Below are 15523 nucleotides of genomic sequence, written 5' to 3'. Positions count from 1 at the left end.
ATGTTGACCCTGGTGAGTGCGTGTCCTTTGCTCCATGAGTGAAACGAGGTAGTAACTCGTTGTCGTGCAGAGCTTGGTTTGTAATTCCTGGGACGAGTTGATTTCAAGCGTGAATGACAGAGGTCGATAGCACTAGAGATAGCTGTGTTCCCAGGTTTGACTAAATACGAACTCTGATCTGTATTGGCCACAGGTGAGTTTCACCTTCTGGGATGACTTTTAAAATTGTGCTGGCGGCGATTTGAATAGCGACCAACTGATCCCATCGATGACAAGGTTGAGGTTGCGGTTGCGAACTCGAGTATCTGACCAGTGGGTACCTCCTGCTTCCTGTGCCATGTCTGATACACTGTCAAGCATCATGCTGAGCTGAATGGTGAAAGATGAGAGTCGAATCTTTGTCATGACCCGCAAATACAAATCATTGTGTGTCTCTAGAAAGCTGTGAGTACTGTCGTGAAATGTGATACTTCTGTTGGATATTTCGACGTAACATGCAAGTCTCGCTATTACTCTTATCTCGTTTTACTTTCACATTCACTTGCTGCGCACACGTACAATAACGGTCTCGTATTTTACATCGTCGCTAACGCAGACAGGTATATAGTCTTCCATCCCTCGTCGTTCCACCTCAGTTTATTATACTCAGACTAAGGTGAGATACTCGCACTCCTTATCATACCCGACCGTCACTAACGTTTACCATAGTCCTTCATTTGTCTCTCGCAGGTACATCTATACATATATAATGGAGTCTATTATACTCAGACTGAGTCCTTCGTTTCTCTCTCGCAGTCTCTCGCAGCTTCCATCCGTCTCTACTCGCATCAACTTCATACTGTCGTTGTACAAGCGAACGTTGTGACAACGTGGTCGTCAATGTAGTATCTCACCGAAATTGAACGATATGCGCAATGATTTGTAAATGCTCCGAAGTGTCAGCTGGCGGGGAGCGACAAATAAATAAAGGCCGAGCAGACACCCAACGACACAGTCATGCAGGCGTTCACACAGAGTGCACAAGCTCCACTGCGCGCTCACAAACCTCATCAATTCCCCACCGCTCGCATGAACCATGTTTCATGTCCAGAATGTCGCCCACCTCGTCGCACGCCCGCAACACGATATCGATATCCTCCTTTGTATGTGATGCGCTAGGACAGAGCCGCGCACGACCCGTATCAAACGAAGTGGCGGGGTGCGCTACGACAACGACAGCAATTGGTATGGGGCGCGCACGCATCATACGCACGAACAAGCACAATTTTCCCGGGCTAAATATAAGCAGTGGAACAATCGGACTGGAGACATGCCCGTACACAATGAAGCCGAGTTTTTTGAGGCCCACGTGGAGATAGCGGCAGTTGAAGGCAAGGCGGCGCATACGCATGCGAGCTTCAGATCCGTCCGCGAGAGACGGCCGAAGGTTCATCCATATCGGGAGCATGCTTGCAGGTGCCATTCCTGGGAGTTCCTCTGCACTTTCCTTCGGCGCGACGATCGAGCTATCAAGGCTGGGAAAAAGCGTGGATTTGGTGGGTCGTGGTGCTGGAGCCACACCCATAATGCTGGCCATCGACACAACAACCTGTGCGATCACGGACGGCGTTATGGCTTCCGCATACGGACCCGAGTGACTGCGCAATCGGAGAGCATCAATCAGGGATTTCGGCCCTGAGATGTATCCTCCAGCTGCACCGAAACCCTTGCTGAACGTGCCCATCAGAACATCAATTGAACCAGGAGGGATGTTGAAGTAGTCCGTCACACCCCGTCCCCGAGAACCGAGCGAACCGATTGAGTGCGCCTCGTCAACATAGAGGTAGAACTTGAATGAAAGCTCAACATTGTGTTACAAGGGCAATTGTATTACATACTTTGTACTTCTGCTTCAGCTCGACAATCCTAGGGAGGTTCACGAGTGTTCCCTCCATGGAGTACAAACCCTCGACAATGACCAAGATTTTCTTCCATGCACGATGCGTCTTGGGCTGACCCTGACTTATCACCTCACGCAACAGGGACTCGAGGCTTGCCATATCATTGTGCTTGAATATCCGGACCTCCGCACCACTCTGTCGTATTCCAACCCGCATACTAGTATGGTTCAGCTCGTCGGAAATGATCAAGGACCCCTTCCCCGCGAGTCCAGGGATAAAAGTGGAGTTAGTGGCGAAACCCATAGAACAGACCAAGGCGTCTTCCGTGCCCAAAAAATGTGCAATGAGGGCTTCTGCGCACACATGAAGATCGTTGCTCCCGCTGTCAAGACGTGTACCGCAGCTGGAGACGCCGTATCGGCGGATGCTCTCCGCGACTGCATCTGCCCAGCTGCCGCGGCCCTGGGAAAAGGCAAGGTAGTTGTACGATGAGATGTTCAGGGCGCGTGTCATGCCACCGGTGTAGATCTGGGTATGATTGTAATCGGAGGAATAACGGTCGAGGATAAGAACAGTGCGGCCAGGGACACCTGTGATAGGCTGGCCATAGCAGTCATCCATGCGACGCTTTACCCGTCGAAGGTAGAAGGATTCAAGGTCCGAGTTCAACGGTGCGTAACCCTGTATATGGAACAAAATGAAGGTAACAAACAAGGTTGAGTAGGACAGGAGATGCCACATACATTATGGGGCATAAGGTGGGTGAAATAAGACTTTGCGAAACGCTTTCCAAAGAAATCGCGCAAACGACCCAACATGTAGAGAATGAGGATGCTTACGCAGGTAGCGAATCGAACATAGCGTGGGGGTTCCTCGATGGCGCGCTCCTGGAACAGCTTCGTGTAGTCATGCTTAGAGACGTAACGATAAGCCTCATTCGCACAGTGACCAAACTCTGTGTGAGGGGTAGTGAAGACCTGCTCGGACGTGGGCGGCGTATGGGGGTTCACGAGACAGTTGTCATCATCATCCTCATTGAGGACGGTGTCTTCTGATGAAGTCGTAACAGAGGAAGAAAAGGAAAACACGCGGGTTGGTGCCGCGTGGGGGTTATCATGAGCGGGAGCACGAGAATCTGCTTGTTGAACAGCAGAAGAGTATGGCACTGCCTTCGTCATCGATGGTAACTGACTGGCCGATTCTTTCTCCTTGAGGATGGACGGAGAAGGGGATGGCGGATTCAATACCATGAGAGACAGCGTTTTCTTGTCCTGTTCAAGGAAGAATAACATCTGTCGAGCTTCAGAGATGAAGTAACAGGAGAACAGGGATGCGATGACACCTTGCTCGTTTTATAATATATGCGGGTAAGCTTTCATCGGACATATGATGAGTTGGTGTAATTGCGATGCTCGACGGACCTGACGGACGCTGGCAGAACAGTTGACAACATGGAGTAACCTTAACCGCATGACGGGTTAGAGGATCTCCCCTCTGAATCTAGCTGCCACGTAGTCATGGTATGATTACCATGAAGTCTGAACGCTCACTGGCATGCCGATGATGATGATAGTATGTGTAACCGCTGAAGGAAACGATATGGCGACATTGCTTGTCATATTTCCAAGCTCTGACGCGTGGAAATCTGCTGTCGACAAGATCGGAGCTGCCAGGAAGTTTGGATGGTAACATTCCAACACTAATGTGCAAAAGAGTTACCACAATATGGCGATCCAATAGCAAAAAAACGGTTCGATGAGTATCAGAATGAACGGCTGCTTTATAATATTATTGCCATATATATGATCTGGCCATGGGATGCATGCCACCAGGAGCCACTGAAGACGAGCATCCATAACCGGCGGCTATCGCATCCACCACGTCATGCTATGATATATTTGCTGCGCTTTGTCGGCTAAAATGTGGTAGCGCAACGCAACATACAAAATCATCACCTATAAGTCAGCGACGGGGCTTGCAAGCCTGAAGCTTGAACTTGAAGCCTGAAAATTGAGTTCCGAAGGCCATGTATGGTCAAACATTGAAATTGGTTAAAATTGTAAATCGTGTGCAGAAAGTCAGAACGCTCAGATTTTCGTCACGTGCATCAAAAAGAAAAATTGACACTTCGTTAAAGGTTTTTCCTGGCTGCCGATATCGGACATTGAATTTAACAGCGCGCTTGAGTGCTTTGGGCTCATGCATATCATGATGCATGCGTCACCCAGGCAAGCTGGTAGCGCCTACCAACCCTTGGCAACTTGAGTCCAGGATCTAGGCTGCACTTATGGATGTCGTAAATGGCACCTGCAAGAGTATTACAGTAGCTGCAAGGGTACACAAGGTATGACTGTATTTTTCGAGTTCCTGCAATGCTAATTCCATTGTACAGGTCGTGCGGCAGACTTTCACATAAAAATCAGAGCAATGCTTCATCATGCTCAGGGTCAGCCCCAAACCCAGGCAGCGAGAGACCTATCACAGAATGGGAACCTGCAGTTGCTAACACCGTGTATGACCTGCAAGCATCAGCGCTCTAGGACCAAGTCTTATCTTCATTGCGTCATGCGACTTCATTAAATATTGTCTGAGTGTCAGCGAACCCCGCCAAGCTGCTGCTTTCTCGAAATGCTCAAGAGTGACTTTGCCAAGGTAATACAAAACGCTGCTTCTACAGGCACAACAGAGGATGATGAATTTGTAAACTCTACGAATGGTATTTGAATTTAAACCTCCACCGTGAACTCTTTCGAGCAAAGTAGATGGCCCTGAGCCATGACTAAGCCCAGTCAGAGAATACCTACTACAAGACTGTAGGGCTCTGCCAAGAGGAACAGCGCTGGCACTTGATTCCGTCCTCTAAGTTAAATTGTTCATATGGAATATAGATGGATGGGCATAGGTAGATGGATCAGGGAAACACTAGGGGAAACAATCAAATATAGCATTCAAAGTATTCTGACACATCGGGGGTTTCAGCGTTTTGGAGTCACGCGGGCGTTCAAACGTTCACAGAGTGCACAAGCTCTACAGCACGCTCGCAGACCGTGTTGATTCCCCATCGTTCGCCCGAACCATGTTTTAAGTCCAGAATTCCACCCACCTCATCGCATGCACGCAGCACTATATCAATATCCTCCTTTGTGTGCGACGCGCTGGGACAGAACCGCGCACGGGCCGTCTCAAACGGAGTGGCGGGATATGTTACGACAACGACGACGATCGGTGGACTGTATGAACGCATCATACGCACGAACGTAGGCAATTTTCCAGGGTTAAAGATGAGCAGGGGAACGATCGGACTGAAGGAATGTCCATAGATGATGAAGCCGAGTTTCTTAAGGCCCGCGTGCAGATAACGAGAGTTGAAGGCAAGACGGCGGATACGCATGCGAGCTTCAGATCCGTCTGCAAGAGCCGGAGGAAGGTTCATCCACGTCGGCAGGCTGCTTGCAGGTACCATACCTAAAGGCTCTTTTGTTTTGTCCCTCGGCGTAACAATCGAGCCCACAGGGCTAAGAGAAAAGGTGGAATTGGTTGGTCGTGGTGCCGAAACAACACCCATGATACTGGCCATCGAGGCAACAATCTGGGCGAGCACCGGGGGCGCTATTGCTTCTGCATATGGACCGGAGTGACCGCGCAGTCGGAGGCAGTCAATAAGAGTTTTCGGTCCCGCGATATATCCGCCAGCAGCACCAAATGACTTAGTGAAAGTGCCCATCAAGACATCAATAGAACTAGGAGGGATGTTGAAGTAGTCCGTCACACCCCGGCCATGAGGACCAAGCGCACCGATCGAGTGCGCCTCATCGATGTAGAGGTGGAACTTGAACAGAAGATCAAACATCGCAACAAATAACTGTCATTGCAGGACAGACCTTGTAGATTTGCTTTAGTTCGACAATCTTAGGCAGGTTCACAACCGTGCCTTCCATGGAGTACAAGCCTTCGACGATAACCAAAACCTTCTTCCACGCACGATGCGTCTTGGGCTGACCCTGACTTATTACCTCACGCAGTAGGGACTCGAGGCTTGACATATCATTGTGCTTGAATATCCGGATATATGCGCCACTCTGTCGTACACCAATGCAGATACTAGCGTGGTTCAGTTCGTCCGAAATGATCAAAGATCCTTTTCCCACCAGCGCAGGGATGAAAGTAGAGTTGGTGGCGAATCCCATAGAGCTGATCAATGCATCTTCCGTGCCGACAAAACGCGCAACAAGGGCTTCAGCAGATACATGAAGCTCGGAGCTCCCGCCCTCAAGACGTGTGCCACAATCGGAGACGCCATATCGGCGTATGCTTTCCTTGACTGCATCTGAGCAGCAGCCGCCACCCTGGGAGAAGCCAAGGTAATTGTACGACGAAATGTTCAGCGCACGTGTCTTGCCACCTGTGTAGGTCTGTGTGTAGTTGTTATCTATGGAGTGACGGTCGAGGATAACAATAGTGCGGCCGGGAACACCCGTAACGGGCTGGCACAGGCAGTCAGTCATACACCCCTGAGCCGCCGAGTGTAGAACGAATCAAAATTTGTATTCAACGGCGCATAGCCCTGCGCATGGAACAAAATAAATTGTATACAATGAGTAAGTTTAAGGTGGACAAAAGATGGCACATACATTCTGGGGTATCAGGTGGGCGAAATAAGACTTTGCAAACCGCTTTCCGAAGAAGTCGCGCATATGGCCTAACAAGTGGAGAATGAACAGGCTTATGTGTGTAGCGAAAAAGACATAGTATGGTGGCTCCTCGATGGTTCTCTCCTCAAAAGGTTTCGTGTAGTCATGCTTAGAGACGCATCGATATGCCTCATTCGCACAGTGACCAAACTCTGTGTGGACGGTAGTGAAGATCTGTTCGGAGGTAGGCGGTGTAATGGGGTATACAAGGCAGTTGTTCTCATCGTCCTCGCTGAAGGCGTTGTCCTCGGAGGAAGCTGTGATGGAAGGCGAGAGGGAAAGTGCAGGGGTTGATGGCACAGAAAAGTTGTCGCGACTGCGTCCGCGAGCGTTTGTCTGTTGAACAGCAGAAAGATACGACACTGCCGTCGGCATTGATGGTGACTTGCTGAGCAATTTTCTCCTCGAAAATATAGAGAGAAGGGGATGGTAGATTTGGTTTGATGAGATATAGCATCTTCGTATCCTGTTGAACGAATAACCGCCACTCGAGGACGATGAAGGAACAGAAGAAACAGCAATGTTATAAGGTCGAACCTAGATAGCATAATATTATGCGGGGAAAAACTCGCCAGCGATCACAATCCGATCCCTAGATAGCCGAACTGGTTTACCATAACAACCCCATATAGATACAGGTTGAAGCATATTGTTGGTGGAGAACGGTAGTAATTGAAGGTCTAGGGCCATTTGGCGGAAGTATAGTTGATCACAAGTCAATACGAAAGTGGCATCACCATCGGCACGCTAAGCATGCTACACACGACGTCTAGCCTGTCCGTGCACCTGACGGACCGCGCTTCTAACGCGACGCTATCATACATCATGGCTTATCACATGTCACAGCTCGTCCCCGGGCTCATTTCTACCCTTTCTAACGCTGCTTCGAGTGTGACATGTGCATGTGAAGGGCGAACTGCGAGGGAAGACGAAATATTATGAGCAGTCACGTAGTAGTGTGTAAGGGGATGATGACATATTTGGCTATCTACGCTGACCTCTTGTGGCACGTGACAATTTATATGTAGAAGACCAAATGGTATCATATTCATTCATATCAGTTCACACCTCCGGGTCTCCCTGGCTCGCAAAGTGGTCGTGGGAAGGAGCCTGGTATACTTCTATTTTCTCTGCTTTTAGATGAGTCGTGTTGTGTAACAATCTCAAGTTTTCAATTTAGTATCATGTCAAGCCTCGATGTTCCGTCACCTCCAAATCGAAGCCTTTCCTATCGCGCCGCGCCGCGCCGTGACAAGCTCCTTACCTTGTGAAACCAAATGCACCTGCAGCACCCTGACAAGCCACACTCGTGCCGCGTTAGCAGTACCAGAAAAGTCTGCCGTGTTTATCCTGCTAATCCAATTGCTAATGATGTCCCCCTTCCATGATAACAGACCTTAAACGTCGAATCCTTACGCTGTTCGTCCGTAAGAAGCAACTTGAAATGATTTACTAAGAGACTTATCCCGTGATAGACAGACACATCACCCGTACGAAAACGAGATGATGTTGTGGCTGGCATATAGCATGCATTTAAAAATATCTCATCTCGCGATTAGTAGCCAAAACCACACGTTCATGACAGTCTCCGCGAACTAGCAATCAAGCCGAGAAATGGTTTGGTAGCATAGCTTGGTGTGTGTTTTAATTATTACTGTTGCTCATTGAATAGCTGGTGATTTCAACTTGAATGTGCGCAAATCCAGAAGTTAGAACGAAGAATGACCACACCGGAAGTAAAGTGTAGGCAAGCGACAACGGGCTCGTTCTGAATCTTGGACTCCTCCTTTGCAGGCCGATTCCACCTCTCTTTCCGGAGACAATTTAAGTATGTGTTCTCACTGAATCCGATGGACATAATAGAAAGGACCACGAGCAGCCTTGCAATTAGCACCATGTGGGTGGTAAGGTGATGCATAACAAACTAACAATATTATGTCGTCAGACTCGTTGTTAAATTTCTTCCTGACATTACCCCCAGGCATTCCACCTAAGAGTCATCCGACTAAGTGTTGCAAGAACCTGTCTCCCCGTCAACCTGTTGGGCAATATCACTACAGGTACGTCAGTGTTTTGGGGGGCTGCGTGTTCACGACTCAAGCTAGTGGCTCAAGTGTTCTCCTTACCAGCGAATCGGACTGGATGAATGCAAAGTTACACTGTGATATGAAGTACCCCCGCAACTGTAACTGTACATGCAGATTCGGATGTCCGAGACCTTAACCATGTAGTAGTAATACGAGCTCACGCCCGTTGTGCCTTCGGCACAAATCGAAGGAGCGCTACGCGCTCCTTCAGGGGAGGAAAATGAGTGTTGTTCCTTCGTCACAGGAAGCCAAGGAGGGCTACGCCCTCCTTTGGCTTCCTGGCCTCAGGCTGCATCCTAATAAATTGTGCATTTTGAATAATTTTGAAAATACATTTATGAGCAGTTCAAAAAAACTAAAAGTACAATCTACCACCACATAAAGTACATAGTACATAGTAAGATCAGTCAGTTCTACATTCTTTGAGCAGGATTCTGACAAAATTACAAAATATATAACAGTATCATTGAATGTATTTATTTTCCCATCTTTGCCTGTTGGAAAAAAGTTCCCAGGGTTTTAAGGCCTTGCAAGACATTTTATAATGCTCTATTTGGAGGGTGTCCTTATAAGGGCTTTTAAACAGGTAAGATAATCTTTTTTTTTTTTTTGGGACGAGCGATATATATTTGTAGCAACCGATGAAGGTTCAACGATACAGCGAGGCACGAACAATGCTCCTGACTGTATCTATAATTGTTGTAAGGTCATGCGTTGCCTAGTCTGCTATACTTGAGACGACAAGTGTGTTCGACCCTAAAGGGGAAGCGAGTGCAGCAAGGATCTAGAGGTATGCGCTGAAAGCGCTACTGGTTGGCCAATGCGAAGCGCGAGAAAGCGCAGGTGCGCGCAAGGCGCAGGAATGTGCGCGTGTATGGCGCGAAGCGTGGGAAAGCGTGCGCGTGTATACAGATACGAGAGAGAGTAAGAGTGAGTTTGCTTAAGTGATGATATGATGTAAGACAAGAGAAGGGAGATGCGAGGTGTAAACAAATAGATTTCTACTATGTTCTGCTAGGTGAATAGTGGGTAGTAACCAGTAAGTCCTCTGTCGTTCTGGTGGGAGAGTAAGTTTGTAAGTAAGTATGTACTGCTGGTGCTTAAGTATGGCGCCTAAGCGCTGTCATGCGGAGCCGAAGCGCTACCGAGTAAGGTATGTAAAGATATATGTAAGTAAGGGTCCATGATAAAAATAAAGATGGAACGATATGCAAATGTGAGAAATGGAAATATACGCACTAGGGAACTTGGTGGACAGTGGATGGATGCTTCTGGATGGCTGGCGCTATAGGGCACTACAGCGCGGGAAAGCGCGCGCGCATATACATCGTGAAGCGCGGGAAAGGTACGCGCGCATGGCGCGCGTTGCGCGGGAAAGGTACGCCTCATATAGAGATAGCTGCAGGTAGCACACAGAGTGATGCTACAAGTTCATGCCATGTACTCCCCAGTGAAAACTGCCATATTGCACAATGAGAGGCATGAGTCTCTACACCGAGTAAATCTAGTTCTACAGATATGCGCTATAGCGGAGCTTGGAGCTTCGGTCCAAGGAAAAATGCACTTACGCACTCCTGTTATGTGGGGTGTGTGGGACTCTTGGCTACCTGGTGGCCTTGTTTGGAGAGGGCCTGGGTTGTTGGATACCCACTAAAACCTCAAGGGCAATGGCCCAGTTTTTGGGTAGGGGGTCTGTGGACGTGATTATGTCAGTCCAGGTTGATGTGACCAGGTTTTGGAAGGATATGGTGCGGTTAATTTTTCTTGCTGTAAGTCTGTCTATTTGTAATCTTTTGTTGATTATTGATGTCCATCTCTTTGTGGTTGTTTGTGGGGAACAGACAGTGCCGTTTATCGTTCTCTCGCATCTCATGACCCAAATGAGGTACACTGATTTGGATATAAGTATTTTTAGTAGACGTGATGCTCCTTTCTGTGATTGTTGGTTTGGGCGGTTTTCAGGTATGTCGTCTTGTTGTTCGTTGTACTGTTGTGGGTGTGTAGGGCTTATGTTACCACACCCTAGGACTGTTCCAAGGTTTATTCGTGGCCAAGCTCCGTATTTCGTGGGCCAGGTGTTTTTGGCCAGGGACCAGATCAGGGAGTTTGTGTTGTGAGGGCAGTCTATCAGTATGTGTTCCATGGATTCATTGTCTGTGTTACAGTATGTGCATCTCGTGCGTTGTTCATATGTGGGTATGTTAGTCCAGTATTCACCTATTCTATGTGTGCCGTGCATGGCTTTGTATATGAATTGTCTTACTTTTTTTGATAGTTCTTTATGTCTGCAACCTGTCCATATCGAGGCGTCGGTCTCGAGTTGTCCTGTCAGTTCTTGGATGGCGAATCTAGTGATGTCAAGGTTGCTTGTAGTCTTTCGTCTTGGGGCAAACGGTATGTGTTCTCATATCCCTTTATATGCTAAGGCTTGTGTGATTGTTGATAGTTTCGCTCCTTGTAGGTTAAAGTCGTCTGGGATAGATAAATCAAGTTTGTCTGTTAGGGGTTTGTTTGCCCCTTCTTTTGCCAGTCTGTCTGCCTGTTCATTCCCATGTTGGCCATTGTGACCTTTTATCCATTCAAATGATGTCTGAGCTGATCTTCTCCTCAGTTGGTACACTGTTGCTTTTATGAATTCGCTATTCGCTGTCCCTATCCAGCCATCATCCTCCCATGTTGGGAGATGTTTCGTGAGGCAGTTTATTGCGTACCTCGAGTCAGTTTTGAATGTTATTGGTATGTATGGTTCCGTTCATTGCAGTGCCAGAAGTATTGCTGATATCTCGGCTATTTGGTTAGAATGTTTGCTTCCTGGGATTCTGAAGGCAAGATTTTTTGGGTGGTTCTCTCCGAGCCATATACCACCTCCACTCTGTGAGTTTTCCTTCCCGTTGTTTATACATGAGCCGTCAGTGAAGATTGTGATATGATCTTGTAGTAGGTTTAGGCCTCTCACTGGCGCTTGTAGTCTGTGGGCTGGGGTGAGGGAGTTATGTTCTGGGTTCGAGAAGATTCTAAAGCAGTCTGTAAGGTTTGAGCGGATGGTAGTGGTGGGGTCAAAAAGGATCTCTCCTTGTCTGCTTTCGTGGGCTTGATGATTTTTTTCTTTTCTCCGTCGGGTGAGTGATAGACCATCTTTTTTGGGTTTTGTTTTTGTGTTGAATTTTGGGGTGATTCTAAATAGGATTTCATTTGCGGTCTGGGCGCACTTATGGGGGTCTTTGCATCCTATTCTGCGGTCTTTTTGGCATGCTGTGCAGGGGCAGTTTTTTCGAGGGAAGTGTCGGTCTTCATCATTGATGTGGGTAAGTTTCTTGCGTATTTTTAAGAGGTTTTTAACCTTTGTTGACTTGTGTGTTTCATTCAGGCATTTAGTTTTTGTTTTGTGGTAGGCGTTTGTTGGGGTTCCTATATGGCTCCATGCCAGTAAGTTCTTTTTCAGATCTTTTGAAATTTTGATAGGCATGAAACTGATATTGTATTTTCTAGCGGTCTTTAAGAGCATTTGTGCCACGCGTGGTAGGGAGTTCATTTTATTACCTCTTATTGGGGGGGTCCACGATGTTAGAAAGGGGTTAGTGTTGTTGTTTTCATTGTCGTTGACGCACGGTCTAATGTTGTTCAGTATTAGGTCCATTAACGGGGCCCAAGTTGGTCTGGATGCGGATAGATCTAGGTAGGACTTGACCCAAATGATTTCTATTGTGTCGTTTCTTGATTTTATGTCGAGCAGATTGATGCCACCTTCTTCTTTTGATTTGTACATCTGTTCTATATTGATTGGTGGGGTGCAGATGTCATTCCAGACGAAGTTTCTTATCATTTTTATTAGTGCTGATTCAATACTTTTAGGCATGCCTTGCGCTTTTGCGAGGAACTGCGTCATCCCTCCTGCCATCATTTGTACTATCAGTCTCTTCCCTTCAAGTGTGGGGTGGCTGTTATTCCATCTTTTAAATGCCGTGTTGATGTTGTTTAGTACGGGTTCCCAAGAAGTTAAGTCGCTCGTTTTATTGCCTATCCATGCTCCTAGGGATCTAATAGGGTGTCCATCAGGTGCTATTTTTATGTTTTCATCTAGAGGAGGGTCCAGAGGGTGTATTATTCTAGTCTGGAGTATTCAGTCTCGGTGTATTTTCGAGCCTAAAGGGATGATTTCTGTTTTTTCTAGGTTGAACTTCGCACCTGACGCAGTGCACCATCTCGACAGGATGCTCTCCAGGTCGCTATATTTGTCCGTTTCACTTAGGAATATTGTCGTGTCATCTGCGTACAGGTTGACGATGATTTTATCAGTAAGTCCTGGTATGTTATATCCAGATAGTTTATCCAAGTTTCTAAGGGTACATGCTAGTGGCTCTATAGCCAGGTCGAAAAGGAGGCACGAGAGGGGGTCGCCTTGGCGTACTCCTCTCGTAACTTTGAAGGGTGTACTCAGGACGCCGTTTATGGCAACTCTGGTGTAAGCATTTGAGTATAGCGCTTTTATAGTTTTGATGAAGGTTTGTGGGAGGTTGAAAGTTTCAAGGGACGCTAGTAAGTAATCGTGTTTTATTCTATCATATGCTTTTTCCTGATCTAGTGCAATCAGGACTCCGTTTTCCTCAGCGATGTCCGCGTAGTCTATCATCAGTTGTGCTAGCCGGATAGGGTCGAAAATGGACCTTCGTGGTATAAATCCACTTTGATCAGGGTGAATTAGTGAGTGTATCTCTTGAGCTAGCTGCATTGCTAATGCTTTTGTGAGAATCTTATAGTCAGTGTTCAGAAGGGTTATCGGGCGGTAGTTCGCTATCTCGGTCCTGTCTTTTTTCTTGTATATGGGGCACATCCAGCCCAGCGAGAAATTTGTTTGGTCGTCAACACCATGTTCTTGTATGTCGTTTATGACTATGGTGAGAGTTTTTATTATGTCGAAGCTTGGAATGTCTTTTTTCCTATCGTCTAAGTGTTTTTCGTGTAGACTTTTCCAGACTTCGTATGGTATCCCGTCTATGCCGGCTGCGCTGCCTGCCTTTGAGGCGTATAGTGCTTTGAGTACGCTATTTTCCTTTAGCGGTTTGTGTAGTGGTGAGTTTTTGTTTTGCAGTTTTTGTGCTTGGGGTATTTCTTGCAGTGTGTTTCTTATTTCTGTCGCTCTTATGTCCTTTTCTTGGTCTGATAGGGAGTCTTCTTGAAGACTTTCATGGTAATCACGCGCGATTTCTGCCATGTGGTCTGATTGCGAGGCTAGGCGGTTTTGATTAGGTATTTTTAGTCTGTGTATGATGTCACATGGCTTCTTACTGCTGTTTATTTTAGACCAATATTTGCTTATTGTTTCGCCCTTGGCTGCCCATTTTGCCTGGGCTTGTTGTTGTTTGTTCTTGAATCTTTTGTTTTCGAGGTGGGTGATTTCACATTCGATCCATGCTTTTTGTCGGCGTGTTGATTCATTTGTGTCGATGTCATTGTTTTCTGTTGTTTTGCGTAGGTCATCTTCAAGTTGCCTCACACGTTGTCTAATTTTGTATAGATGTTCTTTTGCGGTGGTTTTCGCATTGTGCCTTATTCTTGATTTGAAGTCTTCCCAGCTTCGTTGCGGGTTCTCTGCCTCTGACCGTTGTTGAAGGTTGGTGATCTCTCGTTGGGTTTGTCTACCTATTTCGTTAATCTTTTTTATGAACTTCTCATCGTTTAGTAGGCTTATCGGCCATGACCATCGGCCTTTCTCCACGAATGGGGTGTTTGTCGGTGCGTATCTGACTAGGATCATTCTATGGTCTGTTGGTATCGCTGAGGTGCATGAGTCCCATCCGTAGATGCTAAGTTCGTGGGCTGGTGAGGAGTAGATGCGATCGAGACACGAATGTGAGTTTGCCTTACTGTAGAATGTGAAGGCTCTCATTGTTGGGTTATTCATTCTCCAGGAGTCTTGTATATTCAGTTGGAATCTTAGGTTTCAGAGTGCTTCTATTGCTTGTTCGTTGTTGAGACAGGCAGGGGCGCAGTCTAGGGCGTCTTCCGTGATGTTGAAATCTCCCATTAGGAAGTCAGGGTTTGGTATGTTTTTTTCTTGCCACAGTCTTGTGATTGTGTTCCAGAAATCGGGGTGTTGCGCATGATTTTTTGGGGCATATATGTTTGCTAGTGTCAGGTACGTTTCGTTGTGCCACTTTATTCTTAGCGCTAAGGCTCTTCCTGGAATGATCTCAGTTGTTTTTAGATCGTTCGGGTCGAGTATTTCTTTGTTTATTATGAAGGCGACGCCTGCAGAGTTGCCTGGGCGGAGGGGGTCTCGTGAGTTCAATACTTTTATTCTTTTTGAGTATAGTGTCTCAATTTGTGCTTCATGTTCAGGCAGTAGGTGGGTCTCTTGGACGCACAGGATACCAATCTTTTTTTCCCTCATGACATGATGGAGTGCTGACCATTTAGATATTTCGTTATTGTTTCCTAGTAGTGTAGATGCACGGCCCTTCATGTTTAGGGTAGCTAGTGGAATGTTAGCTCTTGTTTTTTTTTGTTTTTGGTGTCGTGCGAGGGGTGTCTCATTGTAAGTTTGCCTGGTGTGGCATTTGAGAAAGGGGGAGTCCGTCTCCAATCTCCTGTGTAGCGTCATCTGGGATGGCCCCGGCGGTTTGAGGGCTTCCCCCTCTGCTGCTCAGGAGGCTCGAACCAAGGCCGTGAAATGAACCGAAAATTGAATTTAAGTTTTGAGAATGTTGAGTAGTCGATTTACTGCGCCTTTTGTACAACTATTAAGAGGCGAGGACTGTCATATCCCGGACAGCCACGGTGGATACATGTTTGCGCTACTTAAACAAAGCGAGTCCTGTACTCACGAGGTCTTTTTGCGGTCACTTGAGCTCCTCTGTTACGCTGA

The 15523-nt window shown here is 47.0% G+C and overlaps 4 protein-coding genes across 4 annotated transcripts; all 4 read right to left on the bottom strand.

The window, feature by feature from the left end:
• Positions 1 to 693: 693 nt before the first annotated feature.
• On the bottom strand, positions 694 to 3456 carry F5147DRAFT_695403 (pyridoxal phosphate-dependent transferase). Its single transcript, XM_041437377.1, has 3 exons — positions 2624 to 3456; positions 1878 to 2561; positions 694 to 1828 (listed from the first exon to the last, which is right to left on the bottom strand). The coding sequence occupies exons 1-3, from the start codon at positions 3170 to 3172 to the stop codon at positions 1007 to 1009; spliced, it is 2055 nt and encodes a 684-aa protein (XP_041292973.1). The 5' UTR covers positions 3173 to 3456; the 3' UTR covers positions 694 to 1006.
• Positions 3457 to 4881: 1425 nt separating this feature from the next.
• Positions 4882 to 7150, bottom strand: F5147DRAFT_761038 (serine palmitoyltransferase 2; the record flags this gene model as incomplete). The annotated part of the gene is made up of 3 exons (XM_041440506.1): positions 6512 to 7150; positions 5762 to 6391; positions 4882 to 5709 (listed from the first exon to the last, which is right to left on the bottom strand). Exons 1-3 carry the CDS (start codon positions 6944 to 6946, stop codon positions 4882 to 4884), a joined length of 1893 nt encoding a protein of 630 aa, XP_041292972.1. The 5' UTR covers positions 6947 to 7150.
• Positions 7151 to 11410: 4260 nt separating this feature from the next.
• F5147DRAFT_576941 (uncharacterized protein) lies at positions 11411 to 12424 on the bottom strand (the record flags this gene model as incomplete). Its single annotated transcript, XM_041431360.1, has 1 exon — positions 11411 to 12424. One exon carries the CDS (start codon positions 12422 to 12424, stop codon positions 11411 to 11413), a length of 1014 nt encoding a protein of 337 aa, XP_041292971.1.
• Positions 12425 to 13498: 1074 nt separating this feature from the next.
• On the bottom strand, positions 13499 to 13870 carry F5147DRAFT_526012 (uncharacterized protein; the record flags this gene model as incomplete). The annotated part of the gene is made up of 1 exon (XM_041429990.1): positions 13499 to 13870. A coding segment is annotated over one exon (372 nt), but the record flags the coding sequence as incomplete, so codon positions are not given.
• Between the last annotated feature and the right edge of the window lie 1653 nt (positions 13871 to 15523).

This window comes from Suillus discolor (genome assembly GCF_016758755.1).
Source record: "Suillus discolor strain FC423 chromosome Unknown F5147scaffold_27, whole genome shotgun sequence".
NCBI classification, from domain to species: Eukaryota; Fungi; Basidiomycota; class Agaricomycetes; order Boletales; family Suillaceae; genus Suillus; species Suillus discolor.
This window is presented reverse-complemented; position numbering and strand designations above follow the sequence as displayed.

Excerpts from the sequence above, each read along its gene's own strand:
- F5147DRAFT_695403 (XM_041437377.1), bottom strand. The coding sequence starts at position 3,172 with ATGTTATTCTTCCTTGAACAGGACAAGAAAACGCTGTCTCTCATGGTA. Across the intron at positions 2,562-2,623 it reads CCCACCTTATGCCCCATAAT|GGTTACGCACCGTTGAACTC; the intron begins GTATGTGGCATC and ends TTCCATATACAG. Across the intron at positions 1,829-1,877 it reads AGCTGAAGCAGAAGTACAAA|TTCTACCTCTATGTTGACGA; the intron begins GTATGTAATACA and ends CTTTCATTCAAG.